This window comes from Callorhinus ursinus, unplaced genomic scaffold (genome assembly GCF_003265705.2).
Source record: "Callorhinus ursinus isolate GAN/ISIS: 27379988/994484 unplaced genomic scaffold, GSC_fseal_2.0 scaffold61, whole genome shotgun sequence".
Classification (NCBI taxonomy): Eukaryota; Metazoa; Chordata; class Mammalia; order Carnivora; family Otariidae; genus Callorhinus; species Callorhinus ursinus.
Genome location: NW_027397123.1, coordinates 4,327,879 through 4,355,849, shown reverse-complemented (window position 1 = coordinate 4,355,849; position 27,971 = coordinate 4,327,879). Strand labels below are relative to the sequence as shown.

The 27,971-nt window shown below is 48.6% G+C and overlaps 1 protein-coding gene across 9 annotated transcripts; it reads left to right on the top strand.

Annotated features, from left to right (window-relative positions):
• Positions 1-36: 36 nt before the first annotated feature.
• On the top strand, positions 37-27,971 carry FXYD5 (FXYD domain containing ion transport regulator 5). 9 transcript variants are annotated; one of them, XM_073885360.1, is made up of 10 exons: positions 38-186; positions 947-1,007; positions 2,836-2,904; positions 3,634-3,687; positions 4,348-4,473; positions 7,054-7,149; positions 8,203-8,232; positions 8,314-8,388; positions 10,526-10,571; positions 27,938-27,971. In XM_073885360.1, the coding sequence occupies exons 2-10, from the start codon at positions 947-949 to the stop codon at positions 27,954-27,956; spliced, it is 576 nt and encodes a 191-aa protein (XP_073741461.1). In that variant the 5' UTR covers positions 38-186; the 3' UTR covers positions 27,957-27,971. The 9 variants fall into 9 exon arrangements, with proteins under 9 accessions (XP_073741459.1, XP_073741461.1, XP_073741456.1 ...); XM_073885355.1 differs by having other exon boundaries at positions 27,893-27,971; XM_073885357.1 differs by lacking the exon at positions 27,938-27,971 and adding an exon at positions 19,413-19,464.

Sequence of the window (27,971 nt, the reverse complement as noted above, 5' to 3'; positions counted from 1 at the left end):
CCCTCAGCGTCTCCCCCTCCTGCTCCCACCGCGGGCTCTGAAGCCAGGAAACCCGAGAGGAAATGACTGAGCCCGTCTCGGTCCCCGCCCGCCAGCTCTCCCCTGGCCACACCCTCCGCCGGGACGCAGCCGCCGCCGCTGCCCTCTGTCCACGAGGCTGCCGGCTTGGGACCCCCCGGCTCTGCCGTAAGTCTCGCCTGCGATCCGCCGGCGCCCGCCTCCCCTCTGCCCAGGGGCCGGGCTCAGGTGCCTGGAGGACTGCTCTCTTCGGTCGGTGCCTCTCGGCCCCCCACTCATGCTCACGTCTCCCCGCCTGCTCTTGGGCACTGCGGTGGGCTGCGGGCGCCTCTTCCTCCTGCCTCAGTCTCCCCAGCTCTCCGCTATCGTTTTCGGGCCGGGTGTCCTAGAGGTGCCCAGCATCCTGCTCTATTGTCCTGAGGCGGCGAGGCCCCTAACACCAGCTCACTTTTTCCTCTGAGATCAGGAGCACATTACTCATTCTTCCTCTTTCCCCTCCTTGCTGACTCCTCGCCTCTGGGGACAGCCCCGGAGGGAGGCACCAGGCCCCCTGATCTACTCCTGTGCCCTGTACAGTCAGTCTTGGTGGGGTAAGTTCTTCTCAGCTCCAGGGGTGTCCCTGTGCAGTGACTGCTGCTAGAAGCCCCATTTGGTCTGATGCTTCTTGTTTTCTCTGGGGGCCTGCGGCCATGGAAGAAGGGGGTGGTTGCCGGGGACCTCCCTCCACTTCTAGAACCCTCCCTCTGCCCTGGAAACCAGCTGTCAGCCCAGGCAGGGGGTCCTTGAAGCCAGAGGTGCTTGCTCTGGGTAAAGAAGGGGCTGCAAGATCCCCAGAGGGGGCTGGTGTGTGTGTGGGGGTTGCTGCCCCGGGGGGGGGGGGCTGCCTCAGTGACATCATGGCTGATCCCAGCTCCGGCTCGCCCCATAGATGTCGCCCTCTGGTCGCCTGTGTCTCCTCACCATCGCTGGCCTGATTCTCCCCACCAAAGGTAAGGCCGGCCCTTGTGCCCACTCTTCCCCAGAGTGACTCACCTGGAGTGCCCTGGTGGGTGGGTGGGCACCTGTGGATTTGGATGCCCTGCCCTGTGTCTTCACCCTCCTACTGAGCCAGCACCAGGAAGTGGGGTCTTGATGAGGGGGCCAGGGTTACACCCTCTTTGGAACACCTCGCCCCTGGGTGGCCGCTTCCAATGAGTCTGGCCAGAGCCTGTCCTGCTGAGCATCCTCCATTTCAGTTCCAAGAAGAACTCACTGAGTTTGATTTGGCGGGGAGATGGGTGTCAGTTTTCTACTGAGCAGCCAGGAACCCTAGGCTCCCAGCAAAGCAGCTCCCTGGATACCCGGGTGATACACGAGTAAGCAAAGGGGGTGAGCTGGGGCCAGTCCAAGAGTTGGAGGTGTCTCACCCCTGCCTGGGCAGGGTTTCCTGAAGGCAGTGCCCATGGTGGGCATTTGCAGGTGCTTTCTACATGGCAGGTGGTGCATATGTGAACTCATTTCGACTTAAGCTCTACTCCGTTATACGTATGGTCATGCCCGTTTTATGGATGAGGATACTGAGGCTCAGCAAAGAAAGTGCCCTGTGCCAGAGGCTAGTGAGTAGTGAGGCTGGGATATGACCATCTTTCTTGCCTTCAGAACCCGGGACATAACCTCCACTGAAGCTGCCCCATTTGTCTTTGATAAAATGGTTTTCACGTATTCTTTCAATCATTCACCAAGTATTCACTGAGCAGCTACTATGTGCCAGATCTTATTCTATGCACTGGGGAAACAGCAACGCATAAAACAGGAGCTCACATTCTAGTTGGGAAAGACAGGCAATAAACAATCCATCAGTAAATTATATGGCATGCTAGGAGGTGGTAAGTGCTATGGAGAAAAACAGAGCAGCGTAATGAGGATTGTTTAGACGGGGTGGCCAGGGAAGACCTCACTAGAAGGTGACATTTGGGCAGACACTTGAAGGAGATGAAGGAATGAGCCAAGCAGGTATCTGGGGGATGAGTGCTGTCCAGTGGGTATGAGGAAGAGCAGGGAGGCCCCGTGTCTGGGCTGGGGTGAACAAGGGCGGGGCGGGAAGAGGAGAGCTAAAAGGGGTGACAGGAAACCAGATGGACGGGGGGGTGGGGGGGCCCCATGAGTACTTTGGCTTGTATTAGGAGCAAGGAGGGGGCTCTGCACCAGCAGGGCCTTGACCTGACTCAGGGGTTCACAGGCCCCCCCTGGCTGCAGGAGGGGAGCAGACTGCAGGGGGCAGGGATGAAGGCAGGGAGCCCAGGGAGGGGGGTCCAGGCCAGAGCCGAGGAGGCTGGGCCAGGGCGGGAGCAGTGGCTGTATCCAGCGCTGACTGCGTATCAGGGAGTGGGGGAGACCCTTTCCTCTGTGGTGTCCTTTTGCCCTCTCCATAGCTCTGAGAAGCAGATTCAGTTAGTATCTCCACTTTGCAGACGAGACAGCTGAGGCTCAGAGTTCACCCGCTCCAGGTCACATAGCGAGGAAGTCGTTGGAAGCAGAATTTGAGACCACAGCCCCGGCTGACTTTAGGACGTGGGTTCACTAGGCTAAATCGCCTCTTCCATCCCACAAGGATGGGCAGGGCGGGGGGCTGGAGGAAGGATGCTGGGCCTCAGCATTTCTTAAAACACTTCCAGGACCATGGACGGATACCCCCAATCAAGTGTTTGTCTGTCTGGTGCTTCCACCAGCATGTCCTGAGCTACCACCCACAGCTTCAGAGGGGAGGGCAAGGTGGGGTTTTGGTGAGAGAAGGGGGACCAGAGGCTCCTCTCTGACTCCTAGCCCTTGATTTCCCAGGACATATATTGAAGGAGGCCACATCCGTTTCTCCAGCAGACCCAGTTCATGCCCTGACGCCGGCCCCAGGTGAGGAAAGGGGGCTGGCTCTATCAAGATCCTGTCACTGCAAATAACAACAGCCACACAAAATCTCAAGCTCGGACCACTCAGGAATTTTGGGTTTGTGCAATCGGAAAGTCTGGTGATAGGCCTTCAGGCATGGCTCGGTCTAGGTGCTCAAATGATGCTATCAGGAACCTGTCTCGATCTCCCGGTTCTATCTTTCTTGTGTTGACTAGACTCTCCTTTTATGGGGCCAAGATGGCCCCTCGAGACCTGAGGCTTCCATCCTCCCTGCTAAGAAGCCAGAGGAAAGCGGATTTCCCCTTCCCCAATCCAGCAATAGTCCCACAACAGAGCGTCCCTGACCAGGCTCAGGTGACAAGTCCAACAGAGAGCTGGGATCCTTGTGGCCACAGGCCAAAGCTGATTGGCCAGACCCCAGTCTCAGGTTCAACCTCCAACAAGGCTGATGCCAGCCTCACTGAATGAGGTGGACTCAGGGAAGGGTAGTTCATAAAGAAAGTTCCAGGGCCTCTTACCAGAGGTGGATGGATTCTGAGTAGGAGGATGCGCATCTGTGGGAGGAGAGATGCAGGCATGGCAGTTGGGCCGTTAGCAAATGGCTTGGTTAATTAAGTCATTTTAATTATATCAAAATTGAGTTGCTACGGAAATCCCACCACCACCCCGTTCCTCCACCCATGGACCTTCTCCACATCTTCTCTCTCTTCTCTCCCTGTTTCCGGACTCCAGACGCAGTCTACCCAGAACCCCAGTCCACTGCTCAGACAACCCTGCAGACTGGTGGTGAGTGAGGCAGGGGGAGGGGGCGGGAGCCTGGGCCTGGGACAGACACGCTCCCTCTCTTCCTCTGACACTCCGGGTCCTTGCTTACTCACTTCAGTCCCCCAGCTCTGAATCCTCTGGCTTACTTTGTGGTGGGGCAGCCAGCCACCCACCTCCACTTCTTTAGAAACAAATCTTTTGAAATCATGAAAAATAATATGCATATCGAAATGTACAGAGCCCATAAACGTAGAACTAAAGCAGATTATTCTAAATTGAACCCCTGTGTAACCGGCACCCAGCTCAAGGAATAGACCTTTGCAAACACTGCAGCAACTCCCTATGTGCCAAGGCCACTCCTTCCTTCCTTTAATCTTGGTATCTTTTGCCGTTTTTGAGTTTTCAAACCAGTTTTGAACTGTTTCTTGGAGTATAAGATAATTCAAAAAGTGCTCCCCGATTTTCTCCATGAATATTTAATGATACCATAGTACATGCCCACATTGTGCTGGGAAGTCATGCAGATATCATAGGCAAGATGAAATCCCTTGGTCGATCCCCATTCTGTTCTCTCCCCTTGTCTCTGAGAGGCCCCCACCGCTGGCGCTGGATGGGGAGTAGCCCCCCAGTGATGCGATTCACTCATTGTTCCCCCTTCCCTCGCTCAACTGACCTGAGTAGGAACCACACGGGAGCAGGAGGAGGAGATCCAGACCCCGAAAATGGAGGAGACCCAGTCCCCGCAACCGACAGGACTGCATGTGCTTTTAGCAACAGATCCGAAGACCGTCAAGAGCAGCCCAGAAGGTAGGGCCTGGGACTAGAAGGGCAACATACAAATTTTGTTTAATTCTCTATCTGGGTCAGCAGTTCCCCAAGTACATTTCTCAGAGCACCCGTTTGGGGAATTGTTAATACATTTTCAAAAAACTCTGTTTTGATTTGCGGTCAAAGGTATTTGGGAAACTCTGAGTTAAAGTTAAACACATTTCTTTTTGGAGTCTTATTAATGCTTATTTGCAGTAAGCATCCCCTACAGGAGCTCCTAGTATGCCTCATTTTCCAAACCTGATGGACATGGGACTCTCTTTTGTTCAGGTTGCTTTATGGGGCTGGTACCTGGAAATGTGGGTGTAGGTGTTTCCTTTGTGTACCTCTTCATGTTAGAGCAGGAGCTTTTCAGTTGCAAAATACTGCAAACGCAACTAAAAATAAAATAGATTTATTGGCTATATGTGTTCTGTAAAGTCCAGATATGCCATTTCAGGAACAGCTGGATCAAGGTGCTCAAACACTGTCATCATAACTGACTTGCTCTCTCTCAGCTCTGTTGTCTACGTTCTCAAGTTCTCAAGTGGCTTTTCCCCTCTTGGCGGCAAAGATGGTCCCATAGTTCTATTTAGGTCACAAACCTAGCAGATAGAGCCCATCTCTTTCTCATGTCTAGCCCAAGGCATAGAAGTGACTCTCACTGGCCCAGCTGGGGTCACATACCCATGTCTGGCCAAAGGGAGTCAGGGAAATGGATCCTCTGACTGGTTAGGCCCGAGTCTTGTGCCCACTCTGGGGCTGGGGAGCAGGGTCAGCCCTGTCTGAACTACAAAGGCCCAGAGTCAGGGAAGAGGTAGTTCCCCTCAGGACCAGTGAGTAGTTAACATTTCAGAGACGTGGTAAAGGCAGCTGAGCCGAGGTAAAGGCAGCAGGTGGGCTCCAATGCCTGTCTGACCCATATGTGAGGAGCTGCCCCTACTGGAAAATACTGTAGCTTGAGCCATTCCCAGGCTGACCTGTATGCACAGTGGTGCAGACTGGGCACTGCACAAGAGCATCACCTCTAAGGCCATGTCATTCCCCTTGTGGATTTTTATAATCGTTATAGTTTTCCAGTGATGGCGGTAAAGCATCTAATTCTGACAGAGCCTGTCTATTAAAACAATTTTACCGCAGATGGAAATACAGTGTCTTGGAGAAGAGAATTTTTCTATTTTCCACAAAAGGGCAGGTGGGGGGGTATAGTGACTGTGTCCACACTTCCCAATTGAGAAAACATTCTCACATCTCCAGATTCACTTGCTGTGAGTCCGTGTTGACCCAAGTTACTCTGTGTTATGATATCATGTTCCTGATTATATGGGACAGAAATTCAGCCGGGCTGAGGGGGCCATGGAGCCAAGAGGTAAAAGGCACCTCTGAGCCCCCGGCTCACTCAGAGCCTGAGCACGAACGCCCCCAGCGCCTCTCTCCCTCCTTCATCTTTGTTTCTCTTGTGCTGGATCTTGTTTTCCGCCTGGTAAAGAAATGGTTCCTGTCATCTGCAAGCTCAGAGCTCTCAGACTTCACCTAGCTGCCCCTCCGAATGTCTACTTGGAATGTGGAAGGTCCCAGGGAAGAAGGAGCCTGGGTCACATGCTCCCCCTTGTGGCCTGTGTTACAATAGAACCAGATGGACTGGGGAAAGCGGGAGCAGGCCCCGCAAAGAAAGGGGAAGCTGGTCCCAGGAGGGAGGGGTGAGAACGAGCCGCAGCTATGGGGTAACAGCGACAGCCAACATTTGCAGAGACTTTGCTCCCTGCCGGGCCCTGTGCTAAGCTTTCCCGCCCTCACTCATTCACTGCTCACAGCCACCCTGCCTGGTAGGAACTGTAGAAACCTCATTTTACAGGAAAGCAACCGGGGCCCAGAGAGGTTACTCTGCCGGCCCTAGGCCACACAGCCCAAAGCGGCAGAACCAGAATCTGAGCCCAGGCTCTCTAGCACTGGCGTGCCTGAGCACTCCGCAGCACCGAGGCTGGCCTTTACATTCTCTGTGGTCTCCGCACGTCTGTCCTTGCTGCTGGTCTGGATTGAGCCTTCCCTTGACCAAAGCTTTCCCGAACATCTCGTGATCCTCGCTTGTCAGTTCATACTTAAGAAGTGAGGTGCTGCGGCGCCTGGGTGGCTCAGTCTGTTAAGCGGCTGCCTTTGGCTCAGGTCATGATCCCAGGGTCCTGAGATCGAGCCCCGCGTCAGGCGGGCTCCCTGCTTCTCCCTCTCCCTCTGCCCTGCTCATGCTCTCGCTCTCTCTCAATCCTGGTGCTGGGCCCGTGTTCTGGAGGTGCCCTGCCTGGCTCAGAAGGATACTATCCATTGCTTCCCTGATTACGAGGCAGCCCTGGGGGAGGGGGAGGGGGGCTGGGACAGCTGGTCTTAACCTGGGAGTGCAGGCTCATTCAGTATTTCCATACCTGCCATTCCTTGCTGTCCCCAGGGTAGGAGTGGGGGGGTTGCCATGCCTGCCTACTGAGTGTGTAGATGTGGAGGAGAGTGTCTCCTGGGTACAGACATTCCCGAGACGTGGTCATCCCTTGTCTCCTCCACGACTCACTTCCTCCCTCTGCCACCTTCTAGCCACGTCCTCTGCCAAACCCACTAAAGGCACCACGCTCTCCAAGAAGCAGGCTCCAGGCAAAGGCGTCAGGCCGGACCCTGTCCTCGGGCCAACTGGTCAGTAACTCCCTTCCCAGACTGGAAACTGGCTATTTCCTCTTCACTCTGTATTTCTAGCACCTGGAACCCTGCCCGGCATGAAACAGTCCTCTGTAAACATGTGTTGGGTGGATACGTGAGTTCAAGGCTGGAAGAGACTGGTGGTGGTATAAGGTAGATACCCAAGAAATGTCTGGATAGACAAATGAATCCATGAATGATTGCAGCGTGCAAACCACCCTGATGCTCGGTGGCTTAAAATGACAACCGTTTATTTAACTCCCAAGGCTGCAGTTTGGAAGTTTCGTCTGGGCTCAGCTGAGTGGTTCTTCTGGTCTCAGCTGCCTTACTCATGCATCTGAGATCAGTTTGGGGGTGAGCAGGGAGCTCTGTCTCCAGGACACCTTGATCTGTCCCCTTGTGGTCTTATCGTCCACTTCCCCCCCAGCTAACCCCACTGAACCGGTGGAAATGATATGTCCACAGGTCACATAGAGAATTCCTTCATTCAAAACATATTCACGAGCACCTACTATGTTCTAGGTGCCAGAGATATAGCAGTGAACAAGGCAGATGAAAATCTCTTCTCTCATGGAGCAGACATTCTAGTGGGGCATAGAGATAATAAATAATAATTATAAGAATTATGTATCAGGTGGTTTAAAGCTGCTATCAAGAGAAATAAAGCAGCATTAGGGGCAGAAGTGACTGGAGAGTATTTTCCATAAAGGGCCAGGGAGAGCGCCCTGAAAAGGAGCTGAGGGGGAATTGTGTGAATGTCTGGGCAGGGGTGTTCCAGGCAGAGGCAGCAGCCAGTGCAAAGGCCCTGAGGTGAGAGGGGCCTGGCATGGCCACCAGCAGGGCGGCCAGCGGGGCTGGAGCATCTGGTGAGCAGGGCAGTGAGAAGCTGAGGTACAGGGGTGGTGGAAGCCACATGATGTGTCATATGAGGCTTTGGTCCTAAGTGTCCCAAGGCAGAGACCCAAGTCCCTCCCTTCCTGACTCCACCATTCACTACTTCACTCCACAGTTTTTGCTGAACTCTGACTTGCTCCCTGTCTGTCCCCCCAGGTTCCAGTGAGGAAAACCCCTTCTCCTATGGTAAGTTACCCATGGGAGGATGTGGGAAGAGGGAGGGAGAGAGGCAACTCTTGCCATACTCTGTCGTTTTTCTCTCTGCAGATGAGAACACTCTCCGGAAGCGGGGGCTGCTGGTCGCAGCTGTGCTGTTCATCACAGGCATTGTCATCCTCACAAGTGAGAATCGGAGCTGGGGGAGGCACCAAGCCTGGGAGGGAGGAGGCCTTGGCTTGTACTTTGACTCGTGGGATCAGTTCTTGAAGCCCCCCCTCCTCAGGCAGAGTTGTCTTAAATGAAGCATATTAGCTACAGGTCCATATAAACCACGCCGGAAGTCAGCGGCTTAAAATGATTACCATTTACTTAGGGCTCAATTGTGCCCTTTGGAAATGTGGGCTGGGCTCAGCTGGGTGGTTCTTCTGGTCACAGCAGGATGCCACAGCAATGGGGAGCCGTGTCCCCACAGCTTGGAGGGGTGACAGGAGGGAGTGGTGGTGCCAGGGGCTGGTGGGAGACAGAACTGTAGGTGGGGGCCACTGGCTTAAGCTTTGGCTCTGGGGAGAGGTTTCCAGCCCCCGCCCCCCAGTAAGCCCACCAGGAGGGAGCAGGGGTGGAGGGGATCAGATAACTAATCCTCTCTCTCTGACCACAGCCTCCCTGCCAGTTAGAAGGTGAGGGGCCAGGGGATGCAGTCTCTTGCGGTGGGGGGGGGGGCAGCACTGCACGGAGCCCAACGTTGTATGGGGAATGGGGGCAAAGACGGAATAACGAACAGAAAAACAAATTTTTCAAACAGTTTTTTAAATGCTGCAGGTGAACTAAAACACGCAGGCCACCAGTTTGCAAGCTCTCAGTGAAGCCATATAGCTTACACCAGATTTTATTCCCTCTCTTGCCCAACTTCCCCATCAGGAAAATACACACAGCCACATCTTTTCTTTGGTCTAAGGTGGGAGGCAGAACACTAAGAGCGGTGAGGAGAGATCGCTAGTGCCTCCTGCCCCACACCGAATCCAGGGGCTCGAGGAACACTGCTTCTGTTGTTTATTGATCCTGACCCTGTGCTGGGGCCCCGTTGGCACCCCCCTCCCCCCACCGTGGGAAAAGTGAGGCTCAGAGAACTGAGGGGTTTGCCCAAGGTCACACAGCACCTAAAAATCAGGGAAGGACTGGACCCAGGTCTGTGTGAGGGCAGAGCCTGAAAGTTAGCTCCTGGGCCATCAGTTGTTTTGGTGAGAGTCACTTGTAGGCACCTACTCTGTGCCTACCCTGTGCCCTGGTCCCTGCCCTCGGGGAGCTCACATCCAGTGGGGAGGGGGGAATGACAGTAAACAGGTAAGTGCATTAATGAGCAGAGTGGACACTGAGAGAGGTAATTGCCAGAAGGAAAAGAAAGCAGAATAATAAGCCAAGAGGGATGGGGAGAGACAGTCCCTCTAAAGAGATAAAATCAGGCCTGATGCTTGATGATGAGAAAGACGATTTAAAAAACAGGTAAAGGGAGCAGCAAGTACAAAGCCCCAGAGGCAGGAATGAGCTGAGCGTGTTGCAATAACCACAGGAAGAGGCTAGGGTGGCTGGAGCCCTGTGAGCCTGGTGGGGAATAGAAAGAGGAGAGGAGGCAATGGTGGCAGCCAGGACACTTGTCTTCTGAAATCCCACCCCTCCATTCCCTTCAGTCCGGCCCCCTGACCCCCCTTTTGTCCATTAAGCCCACCTGTCTCCTCCTATCTCAGGGCCTTTACACTGGCCATTCCCTCTGTCTGGAACACCCTTCCTCGAGATGTCCACGTGGCTCCCCCCTCACCTCCTTCAATGAGGCCCCTCTAGTCATCACCATGGGGATGCCCCCGGCCCCTGGGGCTCCCTGCCTCCCTCCTGGCTTTGTTTTCTTTTGAGCACACATCACCATCTGATATCACTGTCCCTACACTTGATTCAGTCATTCTGCTCATTGTCGGTCTCCCGACGAGAAAGCTCTATCTACCAGGGCAGGGATTTTATTCATTCCTGTCCCTGGCTGTGCTCCCAGTGCCGAGGTCAGAGCCTGGCACATAGTAGGTGCACAGTAAATATTTGCTGAATGAACGAATCACACACAAGCTCGGATGGGTTTTCAAGCTCCTCTCTGTGTGTGAGAGGCTTGGGGGCCGTCGCACTAGCTCTTCTTCCATGTGCTTCTCATCTCTGGCTTGGGGTTTCCTTGGAGCTTTCCGAAGGGCAGGGCTGGTGGGCCTTGACCCCCAGCACCCAGAGCACATGCAGTAATCAATATTGTTCCAACTCGTGACCGAACGTTTTCCTTCACCCACAGGTGGCAAGTGTAGGCGGTTACCCCAATTATGCCGGAATCGTAACAGGTGAGACCATCAGAAGTAGGGGCCGGCAACCCAATCAATGGGCACCCCAAGACTGAGTCCCTACCAGCTCACCGTGCCTAGCCACTTCTCTCCCCTCGTGGAGCCTACAGAATAGTCAGTAAAGCCCAGCCTGAGAGGGAAGACCCTGATGGAGCCAGAGCCGGGGCTTACGGCCCACAGCCCCTACCCTCCCCACCCTGCCCAGCCAGAGGGCTGCCCGGCTCCCTGGGCACTGCCCCCCAAGTCACCCATTCTGTTCAGATGAAAAGTAAAGCACTGTGGTCCTTGCCCATGGTCTCTGATCATTCATGACTGGGGAGTGGGAGAAAGGGGCTGGGACTGAGGACGGGTCCCCTGAGGACTGAAGGGAGAGGGTCACAGACTCAAAAGCCAAGGCAGGGAATCCAGATAACACGGCCTGGCTGGTGTGAGGCAGGAGGGACGGGAGGGCAGGCCACGGGGGACTCTGGCCGGTGGGAGCGTCTGCGCTGGATTCGGCCCCCGGCAGTGTGAGACCCCTGGCCTGGTGTCCACGTGGTGCACCTACTCACCTTGGTAGGTAGTATTGGTAACTGGCCAAGCGCAAATGGAGGTCCTGGGCCCACGGGGGCCTACTTTTCTTTACACTCCAGATCCTCCTGTCACTGTGAGGGGCCCCACACACGAGTGTGGACACCCCAGCCTGCCCGTCCAAACTCCACCCACACCCCCTGCCACAAAAGACTGCCTCTGGGCCACCTCTCTGTGGAGGGGGATGCCCACCAAGAAGGCCACGCAGGCCCTGGGGAGGAGGCCCCAGAGCCGTTTGGGAGGGGAATTCCAGGGTCCCAGGGACCCAGAGCAGGGTCCAGAAGGGGTGCAGGCTCTGGTGGGCATGTCCTGAAGGCCCCGGAGAGGGGCTCCACCGGATAAGGCCAGAGTAGGCCCTCTGAAGCATGGGGCCCGGGGCAGAGGCCGCTCCCCCAGCGTAAGGGCCATCATGACAAAATACAGAGACAAGGTCCTGTTCACACGGGCTTCCATAACAAGAGTTCATGGACCTCGGGTCAGGGCCTAGTCATGGGTTATGAAATCAGCTTCGTGGGCTGTGAGTAGCATAAAAAAGAGAGAAAAAAAAAGAAGTAATAAAATAGAAAAGAAAAATATCAGAGTATATCCCAAATAATCTGACTCTTTATATACTCTTCTCACTTGTTGGCATGTTTTCATCCCACCCGTATTATTATTCACTTTTTCAAGAGATCACCTCCCTTTTTTTTTTTAAGATTTTATTTATTTATTCATGAGAGACAGAGAGAGAGAGAGAGAGAGAGAGGCAGAGGGAGAAGCAGGCTCCCCCAGAGCAGGGAGCCTGATGCGGGACTCGATTCCAGGACCCTGAGATCATGACCTGAGCCAAAGGCAGACGCCCAACCATCTGAGCCACCCAGGTGCCCTCCCTTTTTTTTTTTTTTAAGACTTTATTTATTTATTTGACAGAGAGAGAGACAGCGAGAGAGGGAGCACAAGCAGGGGGAGTGGGAGAGGGAGAAGCAGGCTTCCCGCTTCTTCCCCGTGGAGCAGGGAGCCCGATGTGGGGCTCGATCCCAGGACCCTGGGATCACGACCTGAGCCGAAGGCAGATGCTTAACCGACTGAGCCACCCAGGTGCCCCGATCACCTCCCTTTTTAACATAATACATTTATTTTAAAAGGAACAATCGTATGTGGAAAACCAGTACTGCTTCATGTAAGTAGAAAGTAGCCATCAGGATAAATCCAGTGAGGGGCACCTGGGTGGCTCAGTTGGTTAAGCATCCAACTCTTGGTTTCAGCTCAGGCCATGATCTCAGGGTCGTGAGATCCAGTGCCGTGTAGGGCTCCATGCTCAGCGCAGAGTCTGCTTGAGGTTCTTTCCTCCTCCTTCTCCCTCCCCCTCTGCTCCTCCCCCCGCTTGAGCTCACTCTCTCTCAAATAAAAAAGAAATAGGATAAATCCATTGAAAACAAACGTGTTCTATGTGATATATAGCATGTGCATGTGTGGTATGTATTACGTATATGCATAGACATGTATAATACATGTATATTATATATGTGAAATGTATAGTGTAGAATATATACATATATACATATGTATTGTATATATACAATATTTATATTCTAAAAATATTTTTGATTGGCATCTACCAGTTGCTAATCAGATGTCTAACCCATCAGGAGGGCATGTCATTCATATATATATTATACACACACACACACACATACACACACACGCACGTGAGTGGATACAAACTGTGGCATATGTTGTGATGGGATACCACTCAACATGGAGGAATTGCAAAAGCATTAGTCTGAGTGAAAGGAGCCAGATACCAAAGTGCACAGACTGTCTACTACCACTTATGTGAAGTTCTGGAGTAAGCAAGATGAAGTGATGGTGATATAAGTCAGAATAATAGTTGCCTTTACCACTATTGTGGTGGCCCTCCTTTGCGGGTGGGGCGTCGACTGAGGAGAGGCATGAGGGAACTTTCTGGAAGGACTGGAATGTTCTGTGCCATGACGGTGGCACAGGTTACGTGAATGTCTTAATCGGCCAGAACTGGCTGAATTGTACACTTAGTTTCCTGTGCTTTAATACACGTAAGTTATACCTCAAGCCCAAGCACAAAAAAAAAATTGAAAACAAAAAGGCAGTTGTGTCTTGGGTGGTGATGACCTCTGGGTCCTGGATCAGGATTCCGAAGGTGCCATGGACAGGGGGGGCCTCACAACTGAGGTGGAAGGAGAAGCTCCCCAAGGGGGTTGGTTCAGTTATTGTGAAATTATAGGAAATATGTATATTGGGTTTTGCTCCCAGTTTCTGGCACAGAGCTCCTACAACCCCAGGAACTTCCTGGGTGATAGGAGCATCTTTTGTTCTAATGAGGCAAGGGATGGTAAGCTTCTAGATGGTTCTGATCACCAGAAAGGCCAAGTTATGATCAGAAGCTTGAAACTTCCAGTCCCGCCGCCATCCTCTGGAGGAGGGAGAGGGGCTGGAAGTTGAGTTAATGGTCAATCATGCCTCCATGATGAAGCCTCCATAAAAATCCCCAAATTATAGGGTTCAGAGAGCAACCTGCTTGGTGAACATAGCCACGTGCTGGCAAGGTGGTGACACACCCAACTGCATGGGGGACGGAAGCTCCCATGCTCAGGATTCTCCCAGACCTCGCCCTGTGTAGTTCTTGACCTGGCTGTGCATCTGTATTCTTCATCATAGCCTCCATGATATAATAAACTGGTAAACATAAGTGTTTCCCTGAGTTCAATGAGTGTTCTGGTAAATAATCAAATCCAAGGTGAGGGAATCATGGGAACTCCCAATTTGTAGTCACATTTGACAGAAGTTGTGGGTAACCTGGGACTTACCAGCCATTGGCGTCAGATGTGGGGGGAGGGGCTGTCTCATGGGACCGAGCCCTTCACCTGTGGGGTCTGTGTTCACTCTGGTTCGTGTCAGAATTGAACTGAATTGTAGGACACCCCGCTGGGGTGACAGAGAATTGCTTGGTGTGGTGATAGTATAAGTGTAAACAAGCAGCGCACAGGAGTGGAGGCAAATTTTTCCTTAGAGTCAGGTTTTGGGAATCATTTGCAAAGTCTTAGCCCTGAGCCCACTCCACAAGCCTTTCCAAAAAGCTTGTCAGCTCTTCATTCCCGAAATCAGGCCAACCCATTTTTGCTGGAAATTGACAGGAATAATCTCAAAATCTCAGTGGCTTACCATGGCAAAGGTGTATTTGCACTCACACCTCATGCTCACCATGGATCAGCTGGGAGCAGTGATGTGCCCTAAGCTGATGGAGAAGCCACCATCAGAAACGTCCCCGGTCATCAGTGACAGAAAGAAGAGAGAAGAAGGTGAGACACACGCTGCCTCCGGTAGCCTCTGCCAGAAGGGACACACACATCATTCCTGCTCACATTGCATCGGCCAGAACAAATCACACAGCCACGTTTGAGTTCAAGAGGGCAAGAAACTACAATCTTCTTATAGTGAGGGAACTGGGTATTGCCACAGAGGAAAGTAATTATCTCACATACCAAGAATTCTGGAAGCAGAAACTGTATTCGGTGTCAAGGGACATAAGCCAGAAACAGCAGTGGCTTCAACAAGGTGTTTTGTTTCTCCCTCACATAACAGAACTATGAAGTGTGTAGTCTGAGGCTGGAGAAGGGGTTCCTTGGTGTCATAAGGGAATAGCACTGACTTACTGCTCTGCCATCCTTAGCATGTGGCTCTAATCCTCAAGATCACAAAATGGCTGCAGGAGCCTCTGCCATCATGTCATGTTCCAGAGGAAAAAAGCAAGAAGACAAGAAAAAGGTGTGGAGGGGAGAAGGCACCACCAGGTGAGTTTCATTCTTTTAAAAAGGGGATCCCAGGATCCCTTCCCAAAGACTTCTACTTACTTCCGATTGGCCACCTCTATCTGCAAAAAGAAATTGGGAAATGCAGTCTTTTAGCTGAGTCCATGACATGCTGAATACCATCATGGAAAACAATGGCCCCAAGGAATGTGTTGATATGGTGGGGAGAATGCTGAGCTTCTTCCAAGTTAAGGATGGGGACTCAAGCTATTTTTATTCAAATATGAAAGGAAAAGGTAATTCTTAAGACTGGAGTCTGTGGAGATCTCCAGGGGACAGAACACTGAATCTCAGACTTGGAAAAGACGTCCAGAAATCTCTCCAGCTGTGCCCTCAGTGCTCTCCATCTGCTGCCCCAACCCCTTCTGGCACAAGACCCCTTTTTCTGTTGTGGTGTCTTAACTGCAGCCTCCTCCTCCGCTCTTACATCAGGGGAGAGACGGGTTGCCAAGACCTAATGGAATTGCTCTTGGAATGCAGCCAGGCTCCTGAGCAATACTGACAAGATTCTTGTTCTGGAAGAATTAAGGCCAAATCACACTAACTGGAAGGAATCTGCTTTCTTCACATGAGACTCACGCTTTTTTGGGGGCTGTTGGGAGGGACTTCCAATGCTTGCTTCAGTGAGGTGTTGCTTTAAGGGAGGTTGGTGAGTCGGTGAGCTCCTGCCAATGGGGAGATTAAACGGCCTTTGAAAACACCCTGTGAGGTGGCTCTGCGATGTGTCCACTCGGTCAGGTTAAATGACATTTCCCAGCATTCCCCTCCCTGTACGCTTCTGGTTAGGGTGGGCCACAAGAAATGTTCTCGTGGGGGATTTGTGGGGTCGAGGTTGGAACAGCAACCATTTTATCACTTACATTAGCGGTCACTTATCTGCAACTCATCTCTTTGGTAGAAGGCAGCAGCTGGGTATGTATCTGTTCCAGCCCCCCTCTTTTAGCTCCTCCAACTCCTGCACCAGCTGCATGCCTAGCCCTGTGATGGGGGCCCTGGCTTTCATGAGACATTGTACCACCAAGGTCACAGGCAATCGGTTCTCTGATCTAATTGGATTTAAAGCCATCAATGACCCTGTTTCCAGGGGTAAAGGGGACACTGATAGTCCATGGCACGAAATGGCAAGCAGTTACTCAGATCAGTACCAGTAACTGCCTGTATCGGGAGGCAAGGCTCTGGGGGACCAAGTATTTGCTTCCACAGGACATTTTAGTAAAAATAAGGCACATAATGAGTTGGCTGGTTGCCCCTAACCGTGCTGGAAAACGTGGGGAAAGAAAATGGTGCTCAGAGCTTTTTATATCCCCAACTCAAGTGCTGTCCGAGGGACTTGAACGTTTCTGTGACTGCAAGGAGAGAAACTCTTACTTCCCACAGAGACAGGGCCAAGAGTTCTGAAAACCATGCTCAAAGTGAAATCCTGTGGGTGGCCGAATTACAATTCCCATCCAACTTCCAACCTCACAGGGTCCTTTTGTTAATGCCAGGGCATTGAATGGGAAGAAACAGGAGCCCCCAAAATTGGGATTGGCTTTGGGATATATGCGCAGATTCTAACAAGGCTGTCGAATCTCCTTTGCCCATTGAGTGATCCTGCACCCCTGCCTGGGGAGGTTAGTCTCCTCTTGCTTGAAGAAATCGTAATGGCCTTCCCTAAGGTAGCTGCCTTGCAAGGAGCTGCTCACCCTCCTCCAACCTTTTCTTGTCCTCTAAGACCTATACCCAGACTCAAGTCTCAACAGAACCCAAAGGGCAGGGAGCAAAATAGGACCTGTGAGGAGATCACCAGGACAATTGCCAATTTCCATTTGCCAATTTATATCAAAGGAAGACTGCAGAATGTGTATGGAAATGGGTCTTCGGTGTGCTGACTCAAGGTGGTGGCAGAATATAAAGTTGGATCAGGCCAAATGTATGATTTGGCCCACTAAGCAGAGATTCTGGCTTCCATGTTTGAAAGTAAAGGTCTAAGCATATCTCTGATGGCTTGCTGCTTGGTTGTTTGACTGACCTATGTACCCATCAACAAACCTTTTCTGTAAAAGGCCAAATAGTGTATGTTTTAGGGCTTATAGGCCAGTGTCAACTGCAGCTCTAGCCTTAGAGTGGAAAAGCAGCCAAAGACAATTTGTAAAGGAATGAGCATGGCTGTGTCCCAATGAACGTTTATTTATGGACACTGAAATGTGAATTTTGTATCATTTGCATGTGTCACACAGTATTATTCTTCTTTTGATTTTATTTCAATTAAAAAATGTGAAAACTGGGACACCTGGGTGGCTCAGTGGGGTAAGAATCTGCCTTTGACTCAGGTTGTGAATCCAGGGTCCTGGGATCAAGCCCTGCGTCGGGCTCTGTGTCTAGCATCAAGTCTGCTTGTCCCTCTCCCTCTGCTCCTCCCCCCTCTCGTGTGTTCTCTCTAATAAATTTAAAAAAAAAATGTGAGAGCCATTTTTAGCCTGCAGGCCATACAAAACAGCACTAGATTTGGTCCCTGGGCTATAGTTTGCTGATTCCTGCTATAGAGGACAGTATCCAAAAGGCTTGCGACCTAGAGGACACTATGCTAAGTAAAATAAGCCAGACACAAGAGAAATAAATACTGCATGATATCACTTGTAAGTGGAATCTATAAAAATCAAATTCATAAAAGCAGAGAGTGGAGTGGTGGTTGCCAGAGGCTGGGGGATGGGAGAAATGGGGAGATGTCGGTCAAAGGGCACAAAGTTCCAGTTATACGAGTAAATTCCAGAGATCTAATGTACTGCAGTGACCATAGTTAATAATACTGCATTTATTACAGTAATACTGAATTTTGCCAAGAGAGTCGATCTTAGGTGTTCTTAGCACACACACACACAAAGGTGATGAAAATGTTAATTAGCTTGATTATGGTAATTATTTCACGATATATACATATATCAAAACAACACACCGTATACCTTAAATATATAGAAGTTTTATTTGTTAATGATACCTCAGTAAAGCTGGAAAGAAACTCACACAGGCTTAGAAAGATTGGAATACTGGATGGCTTTGTCATTTAAGACTTGCTTATACACACACAGCAGGGGGGGGAGGGAGTGTTAAAGAGACACAAACAATGATCTGTCATTAGCTGTCATGTGACTGTCAGAAATAAATTCATAGGAAGGAGTCCTAGCGTCTTTGAAGAGCTCCATGGCGGCTCTTCTTTGAAGGTCAGAAATTCTAGTGGAAATGGCTGTCCTTGAACTGGGATCTCTAAATGCAATAGACATGACGGAACCAGAGGTGGCAGGGGTCCTGGGGGCACTTACACACCAAAGATAAGATGATATAGTTCCCACAGTGGATAGTGAAGCCCAACCAGTAATGAGAATAGTCTGACTTGCAGAGCTCGTTGGCATTTCCTAGTTTGTCATGGCATCCTTTGAAATGAAATAGGCGGGCAGCCTCCTGAAGTCTTGCTTGATCCGAATTAGTGGATGAGTTCTGGGTCTAGTGAATGAATTCTGAGCTGAATGACCAAAACAGAGTCATGGCGCCTCAATCCTACACATGAGCCTTTGATGAAAGGAGGGGCCAGGTTCCTTGGAGGAAGGACCCTGTTACACTGCCCAAAATGTATGCTGTTAATCTTTCTCCTAGCTCTCCAAGGAGATCTGTGGCCATTTACCAGGCAGCTGTACACTGGGGGAAAGGAAATAATCAGATTTTCCAAGCATGACTGGACACTGGGTGGGAACTGACTCTAGTTCCTGGAACCTCAGGAGCTAGTGGTTCACCAGTCAGAGTGGGGCTATGGGGGTTAGGTAGGGGGAAGTTCTGTTTCACAAAAGGCCTAACTGGTCATTGAATCCATCCTGTGGATATTTGCTCAATGCTGAAATGCATAATTGGAATAAACATATTGAGCAATTAGAAGAATTGCAACATTGGTTCCCTGAACCATGGAGTTGAGGGATATAATGGTGGGAAGAGCCAAGTGGAAGCCACTAGAATTCTCTCTGCCTATGCAAATACTAAACCAAAAGCAATACCACGTTCCTGGAAGGGTTGCAGAGATTGGTGCCACCATTAAGACTTGAAAGATGCAAGAGTGGTGATTCACCACGACCCCATCAACTTGCCTGTCTGGCCCGTTCAAGAAGACAGATCTGGGAGGACGACAGCGAATCATCATAAACGTAAGCAGGTGATGGCTCCAATTGCTATTGTTCCAAATGGGGTTTCATTGCCGAAGCAATCCACATACCTCCTGGGACCTGTTATACAGTTATTGATTTGGAAAATGTGCTTTTTTAAAAATCTATACCTGATAGTAAAGACCATCAGAAGAAGTTTATTTTCAGCTGGCAAAGCCAGAAACACCTTTACCGTCCCAGCTCAGAGGTATACCAGCGCTCCAGCCCTATGTCCTAAGATGGTCTGGACTGAGTTTAGTCACCTTCCTTTTCTACAGGACATCATGCTGTCCCATTACATGGATGGTATTATGATGATGGGATCTGATGAGCAAGAAGTAGCCACCACTTTAGACACATTGGTAAGACAACTGCATGCCAGAGACTGGGAGATAAATCCTACTCACAAAAATTTGTGGCCTGTCACTTCAGTGAATGTTCTTGGGGTCCAGTGATTTGAGGGCTGTTGAGCTATCCCTTCCTGGGTGAAGGCAAAGTTGCTGCCCATGGCCCCTCCTGATCCTGAAAGAGAGGCACAATGCTGGGGAGCCTCTTTGGATTTGGGAGTCTGCATATACCCCACTTGGGAATACTGCTGTAACTCGTTTACTGAGTAACCTGGAAAGTTTGAGTGGGATACAGAAGGAGAGAAAGCTCTGCAACAGATTCGGGCTGATACGGTGGTGCTTGAAGTGTCAGTGGTAGATAGGAATGCTGTTTGGAGACTGGCACCCCCCTCCGTATCTGTGAATCGCAGCGTAGACCTCTAGGATTTTGGAGCAATGTCAGGTCATTCTCTGAAAATAATTATTCTACCTTTGAGAAACAGTTCTTGGCTTTCTACTGGGCTTTAGTAGAGGCTAAATATTTGACCCCAGGCCACTAAGATACTATGCAAATGGAGCTACCTACCATTACCTGTTGTACGACCCAAGAAGTCTCAAAGTTAGGCATGCGCAGCAGCGATCTATGGAAGTGGTTTATACAAGATGGCTCTAGCAGGTCATAAAGCAATAAGTACTTTGCCTGAGGAAGTTGCCCCAATGTCCAGATCCATGATTCCTGCTTCAATGCCTTCTAGATCACAAACTTCACCTATGGCTAATGGGGAGTTCTCTATGACCAGTTGACTGAGAAGAAAAAAAAATCCTCGGGTTTTGCAAATAGTAAAACTCTGGTGACATAAAACTCTGGTTTACAGGACAGTTCTGCAGGACACGGAGGCACCACCCAAAAGTGGACAGCTGCATCACTGCAGCCCTGTTCTGGGACACCCTTGAAAGATGGGGGTAAAGGGAAATTTTGCAGAAATTTAAGCAATGCACCTGGTTGCCCATTTTGACTGAAAGAAGAGGATGCCCAGAAATACAGATCTGTATCAGTTCATCAGTTGTGACTAATGGTTTGGCTAGATGGTCAGAGACTACTACAAAGAGGTCTGGGGAGGAGATAAGTAAATAGAGCTCTCCAGAAGAGGAGAACTGTGTCCCATGTGGATGCTCACCAGAGTGACCTCAGAAAATAAGGTTTTAGGAAGATAGGATAAGCATTTTGTGGACACCAGTCAGCCACTTTACCTAGCCACTCCTGTCATCACCCAGCCAGCTCATTAACCACGCAGCCAGGGGGGCAGCCAGGGGAACTGTGCATGGGATCCACACGAGAACTTCTGCTCACAAAGGCTGATCTGGCTACGGCCACTGGTAAGGGCCCAATCTGCTAGCAGCAAAGACCAGCACTAAATCCCCTGATCCGGAACCATTCCTCAAGAGGATCAGTCAGCTTGATGATGGCAGGCTGATTACATCCAGCTGCTTCCCTCATGGAAAGAGCAGCACTTTTTTTTTTTTTTTTTTTGAGTAACAGCTTTCTTATAATTTATATACCTACAATCCACATCTTTGAAGTGTACCAGCTAATGGTTTTTAGTATATTCACAGGTATGTACAACCTTCACTACAACCAATGTTAGTACATTGTCATCACCCCACAGAGAAACCCCGGGAGGATTCTGGGAAGATGGCAGAGTAGGTCACACCTACCTGGAGAGCAATTGCACTGGCAGACTCATTTTGGAACTCTGGAAACTCCTGAAGCCTGAAAACTTCCAGAGGAAGGCTAGGATGGTAAATTGTTGTTCGTTTTCGTCAATTTCAGATCTCAGCAGAGTCAGGGCTACCCAGCCCCCAGCCCCATGGCCGGCAGCTGTGCCCATGTTCCTGCTGCAGCTTGCACACACCCTGCAAGACCAAAGTGGGCAAAAAGCACCTTGTCCTCCAAATATAGAGGATCAGTGGTCTGATTGCTGACTGCCACTTCTTTTTCTTTTCTTTCCTTTCTTTCCTCTCTTTTTTTCTCTTTCTTTTCTTTTTTTTAGTTTGAGAGGTAGAATTTAGTGACTCATCAGTTGCATATAACACCCAGTGCTCATTGTATCAAGTGCCCTCCTTAATGCCCATCACCCAGTTATTGTTCCTCCCACCCACCTCCCCTCCAGCAACTCTCAGTTTGTGTCTGGAGTTCAGTGTCTCTTATGGTTTGCCTCCCTCTCAATTTTCATCTTATTTTTCCTTCCCTTGCCCTATGTGCATCTGTTTTGTTTCTTAAATTCTACATATGAGTGAAATGATGTGGTATTTGTCTTTCTCTGACTGACCTATTTCACTTAGCGTAATACCCTCTAGTTCCATACACGTCGATGAAAATGGCAAGAGTTCACTCTTTTTGATGGCTGAGTAATATTCCATTGTGTATATATACCACCTCTTCTTTATCTATTCATCTGTTGATGGACATCTGGGTTCCTTCCACAGTTTGGCTATTGTGGACATTGCTGCTATAAATATTGGGGTGCCGGTGTCCCTTCAAATCACTGTATCCTTTGGATAAATACCTAGTAGTGCAGTTGCTGGGTCGTAGGGTAGCTCTATTTTTAACTTTTTGAGGAACCTCCGTACTGTTTTCCAGAGACTGCTGTTTCTGGTCACAGAGGTGCAGATATAGGCAGGCAGCCTATTGCTGCACCTCTCCCCATTGTACCAGCTTCTTCCTCTCCAGTTGCAGTGACTTCCAGGGGATTTAAAGAGCTGGTGCCTTTTTATCCCCACCTTCATTTTTCTCTTTTTCCCCTTTTGGGAGCCAGATAGTAAAGACTAGGACATTTAAAACAATTGCATATACAGGGAGAGATGCAAGGTCAGAAAAGACCTCAGAAAACTTTAAGTTTATACCCCAGGCTGATCCTTAGCATAGAAACAGCCCATAACAATTTAAAAAAAAAGGAAAAACCAATAAACAAAACCAATAACAAAAAAGAGCAAACCCTGGGGATGAGGAGAATCTGATTTCCAGAGTTACTACATTATCAGATTCAAATGTCCATTTTTTAACAACCACAAAAAAAATCACAAGGCATACAAAGGAACAAGAAAGCATGACCCATTCAAAGGAAAAAATAAAGCAACCACAACTGCCCCTGAAAAATGTCTGGTGGCAGATCTAATAGACAAAGACTTTAAAACAACTGCCTTAAAGAAGCTCAAACAACTAAAAGAATATGTGGGGAAAGTCAACAAATGATGTATGAGCAAAATGGAAATATCAATAAAGACAGAAAACCTGAAAAGAAACCTAAAAGAAATTCTAGAACTAAAATGTACAATAGCAGAAATGAAAAATTCACTAGGGGATTCAATGGCAGATTTGAGCAGACAGAAGAAAGAACTGGTGAATTCGAAGACAGGACAATGGAAATTATTGAGTCTGAGGAACAGAAAGAAAAAAGATCAAAAGGTGAACAGAGCATAAGTGACCTACGGAACAACATCAAGTGGGCCAATATACACATTGTGGGAGTGCCAGAAGGAGAAGAGAGAAAGGGGCAGAGAGCATATTTGAAGAAATAATGGCTGAAAACTTCCTAAATTTGATGAAAGACATGAATATAAGCATCTAAGAATCTCAACAAACTCTAAGCAAAGTGAACTCAAAGAGACCCACACTGAAACACTTTACAATCAAACTTCCAAAAGCCAAAGAAATGTGCATTGGCGGTATAGTGGTGAGGATAGCTACCTTCCCAAAGCCAAAATAAAAAAGATAGGCTCTTGAAAGCAGCAAGAGAGAAGTGACTTGTCACATACAGGAGATCCTCAATGCAATTATCAGCAGATTTCTCATCAGATACTTTGGAAGACAGAAGACAGGGGACTGATATATTCAAAGGTCTAAAAGGAAAAACAAAACAAAACAAAAAACCCCTGTTAACAAAGAATTCCATATCCAGCAACTGTCTTTCAAAAGTGAGAGCAAAATGAAAATATTCTCATATTTAAAAAGTAAGCCGAGGGAGTTTGTTCCTCCACAAGAAATGCTTGAGGTGGTCCTGTGGGGTGATATGAAAAGCCACTCGACAGCACCTGGAAACCATCTAAGGAAATGAAGGAGATCTTAATAAAAGTAAATACATGGTAAGATTCTGTACTCAATTCTGACATGTGGGTTTTTTTCCCCCACACCAAGCAATTCTCCAATAGCAGCTGGGTGTCCTACAATTTCACAATTTTGACACTATCTACTCTGAAATAGCATCAGATTCCACAGGTTACGGGCTCTGTCCTACAAGACTGCATCCCCTTCAGATGCCAACTGGCAGTTCAGGTTGTCGCCTGTGCTTCTGAGAGACTGGCTATATAAATCAGAAGTTCACAACCTCCTCCTTGGGTTCAGTGAGTGTGCTAGAGTGGCTCACAGAACTCAGGGAAACATCTTATTTACTAGAATACTGGTTTATTACTGGTTATAAAAGGATATAACTCAGGAAGAGCCAGATAGAAGAGACGCATAGAGCAAGGTATGGGGAGGGGGGTGTGGAGCTTCCATGCTCTCTCTGAGTGCATCACTCTCCCCAGATGTCCATGTTTCTACCCATCCAGAAGCTCTATGAACTTCATCATTTGGGGTTTTTATGGAGGCTTCATTACATAGGCAAGACTGACTAATGGTGATTCAACTCAACCTCCAGCCCCTTCCCTTCCCAGGAGGTGGGGTGGTAAGATGGAAAGTTCCAAATCTCTAGTCACATGATTGGCTCCACTGGCAGTCATCTCTCATCCTCAGGCATGGTCCAAGAATCACCTCATTAACATAACAAAAGCCATCTTTATCACTCTGTCTGAGAGTTTTAAGAGCTCTGTGCCAGGAATGGGATGGAGACCACACATACATTTCATATTATAAATCACAATATCACACATGGCCAATTAAGAAGCTAATATTATTTTAATAATGATTTACAAATGCACTTTTTGTTTGCTGTTATCTGAGAGACATTTTAAAAAAGTATTAGTCTAAAAGCTAGCATTATTGTGACGGTTTCTAACACCACATTTTCTTTTCTACATGATTTGAGACTAATCCGTTCAAAAGAATTCTTAATTTGTTTTGGGGCACAGAATGTTTAAAGATGTAATTGTGTGACATCAACAACCCAAAGGGGTGGGAACAGAACTGTAAAGGAGCAGAGTTTTTGTACATTATTGAAATTAAGCTGGTCTAAAATCAAATCGGAGTGTTATAACTTTAGGATGTTAAATATTATCCCCATTGTAACTACAAAGAATATAGCTATAGAATATACAAAAAGGAAATGAGAAATTTAAATACTTGATTACAAAAAAGTTAACTAAACATAAAAAAAAGTAATGTAAGAAATGGGGGACTAAAAATGCTGTAAAACATACGGAAATCAAATAAGAAAGTGGCAGAAGTTAAATCCCTCCTTATCAATAGTTACTATAAATGGAAATGAATGAAACTCTCCAATCAAAAGACAGAGACTGGCAGGAGGGACAAAAACATATGCTGTCTACAAAAGACTCATTTTAGATCCAATCTATTTGGATCCAAAGAGATTGGATCTAAAATCAGATTGAGGGGCGCCTGGGTGGCTCAGTCGTTAAGCGTCTGCCTTCAGCTCAGGTCATGATCCCGGGTTCCTGGGATCGAGCCCTGCTTCAGGCTCCCTGCTTGGCGGGAAGCCTGCTTCTCCCTCTCCCACTCCCCCTGCTTGTGTTCCCTCTCTCACTGTCTCTCTCTCTGTCAAATAATAAAATAAAATCTTAAAAAAAAATAAAATCAGATTGAAAATGAAATACACAAATAGGTAGAATGGATTGAAATCATCTGAATTCACAAATCCATTGAAAATAGATGGGAAGCAAAAGGATGGAAAAAGATATTCCATTCAAAGAGTAACCCAAAGAGAGCAGGGTGGTCCTACTAATATCAGACCAAATAGACTTTAAATAAAAATGTTACAAGAGACAAAGTACATTCTGTATTAAGGAAAAGTTCAATACAACAAGAAGACAGAATTATAAACCATTAGGGGCGCCCGGGTGGTTGTCAGTTACACACCTGATTCTTGATTTCAGCTCAGGTCATGATCTCAGGGTCATGGGATCGAGCCCTGTGTTGGGCTCTGAGCTCCGTGTGGAGTCTGCTTCTCTCTCTCTCCCTCTGCTCCCCCCCTCCCCACTCTTTCTCTTGCTTTATCTCTAAAATGAATACACAAAATCTTTAAAAAAAATTATTAACCTTTACATACCTAATAACAGACCATGAACATATAAGATGCAAAAACTGACAGAATGGAGGGTAGAGACAGACCAGACAATGTGGCTGCTGAGGGCAGAGTGAATATGGAATGGCATCTTAGTCCATTCATCTGCTATAACAAAATACCATGGGCAGGGGAACTCATAAACAATGGAAATTTACTTCTCAAACTTCTAAAGCCTAGAAGTCCAAGATCAGGGTGCCAGCAAGGTTGGGAAAGAGCCCTCTTCTGGGTCCAGACTTCTCGTTATATCCTCACATGGTGGAAGGGGCTAAGGGGCTCTCTGGAGTCTCTTTCATAAGGGTCCCATTTATAAGGGCTCCACCCCCATGACCTAATCACCTCCCAAAGGCACCACCTCCTAGTATCATCATATTGGTCGTTAGAATTTCAACATATTAATTGGGGGGACCCTAAACATTGAGACCACAGCAAATGGGTAATGGGAAAGGTAGTTATAAATATAATTACAAATGCCAGCCGTGAGCGGGTGCAGAAGTAAGAACTGTAGTACTTGTAGAAAGAAAAACTTATTTCTTCCCTTTTTTGAAATGAATGTGTGTGTGTGTGTGTGTAAATACCACATATTTTTATTTTCTTTCCCTCTTTCCCCTTGTTAGCTAACATCGGATGTGTTGGTAGTTATCTTGTAGTTTACATATTGAACAATAAAGCTATCAAAGGTGTAGAATCAGCTATGAGAAGAATGAGCATCAACCAATAACAACTACAAAAAAAGATATATTCTATTTTCTCCTTAAGAAAGGGCTAGCAAATTCTAAGTTTTAGCTGGCACAGATGTATACTTTAGTTAAAGCTTGACTCTGTTATTCTCTTTATTTGGAGATTAAGTATGGTTTGAGGAGATGTGTATGTGCAGGGTGACAAAGGGTAGACTGGTGTGGTGGTTTCATAATGTATCAACTTGCTTGCATTGAACTACATTTCCCAGAATGCCCTTCTTGGTGGGCTTCCAGTAAGGTTGAGCCCGTAGGAGGGATTCTTATGGAAGATTTGGGGCAGCAGGATGTAGCAGCCTCTTAGAAGTTCATACATGCTGTCCTTTATCTGCTGGCTCACTCCGTTGGTCCTACAACTGCTCCACCTTCCCCTGGACCCTCCTTCAGCTTCCTAGCTCCTGGGCTAGGTATGTGTTTAGCCCCCTGATGAAGGGCTCTGGCTCCAGCAGGACACGCACACCACCAAGGTTGTCAGAGGCAAGAGGAACTGACATAGGCTCAGTCCATCCTCATGGACTCCAGCCTGTCCTGCGTGCTCCTGCTAATTCTTGCTCTCCCTGACCTGACGTCCATCTTCCCTTCCTGCCTGCCCTGTGGACTCCAAGTTCCCGTATCAGACTCAAAGAAAACACCCTGACAGAGACTGCTTCATTCGCTCCCCGGATTGCATAAGATCAGATCCAGTAACAAGTGCCTTCACAGCTATTTATAGATATAGCTTAGTGGTTCTGCTTCTCCAGCTGAATCCTGATACACCCACCAAATTCTTCCAACTTCAGAACCAGAGCCTAGAACGTGGGCATGGCACCATGGGTGTAGGAGATTTGGCCAGAAGAGAGTTTCTATTAGCATCTGACTGAAGCTCCCCTCCCCCAAAAGATGGGAGGATGGAATTTCACAGGGAAGAGGGGAGGAATGCCAGATTCAAAGGCTAGAAAAAGAGGAGCTATGAGGGGAAGGTGGAGAAGGGAACGAGAGAGAACAGGAGAAAAGATTTCACTGCAGACACTTTCCTTTCCAAGAGCCAAGCCTCAGTGGCTTGTTTCCCTTAGTGGTTCAAGGAGGCAAGAAACCTGGATCAAGTCGCACCCTCAAGCCCTCTAAGCAGAGATCTGCGTGACTGTAGAGGACATCTCTTGTTTCCCTCTGACCAGCAACCATTCTCTCCTCCTTGAGTAACATCCCTCATACTTTCCTTTGGGGAAACCTCGTCCCTGTGTTCAGCCCCTATAGTTTGGGCTATGACCCCCTTTCCTAGCTCCAGGAATGGGCACATGCCCCAAGCCTGGCAAATTGTACCCTGGCCACTGCCCTTGGTTCTGGGATGGGTACACGGTTAGGCTGAGCCAATGAGATTGAATTCTGGGAACTTTGCTGATATTTTGTCTGGGTTACTCAGCCTTTTAATAGGACGTGAACCTGGAGTTGCCATTGTTTTTCCCAGGACGGGGGAGTCAGCCTGAGAAGCAGGCCAACAT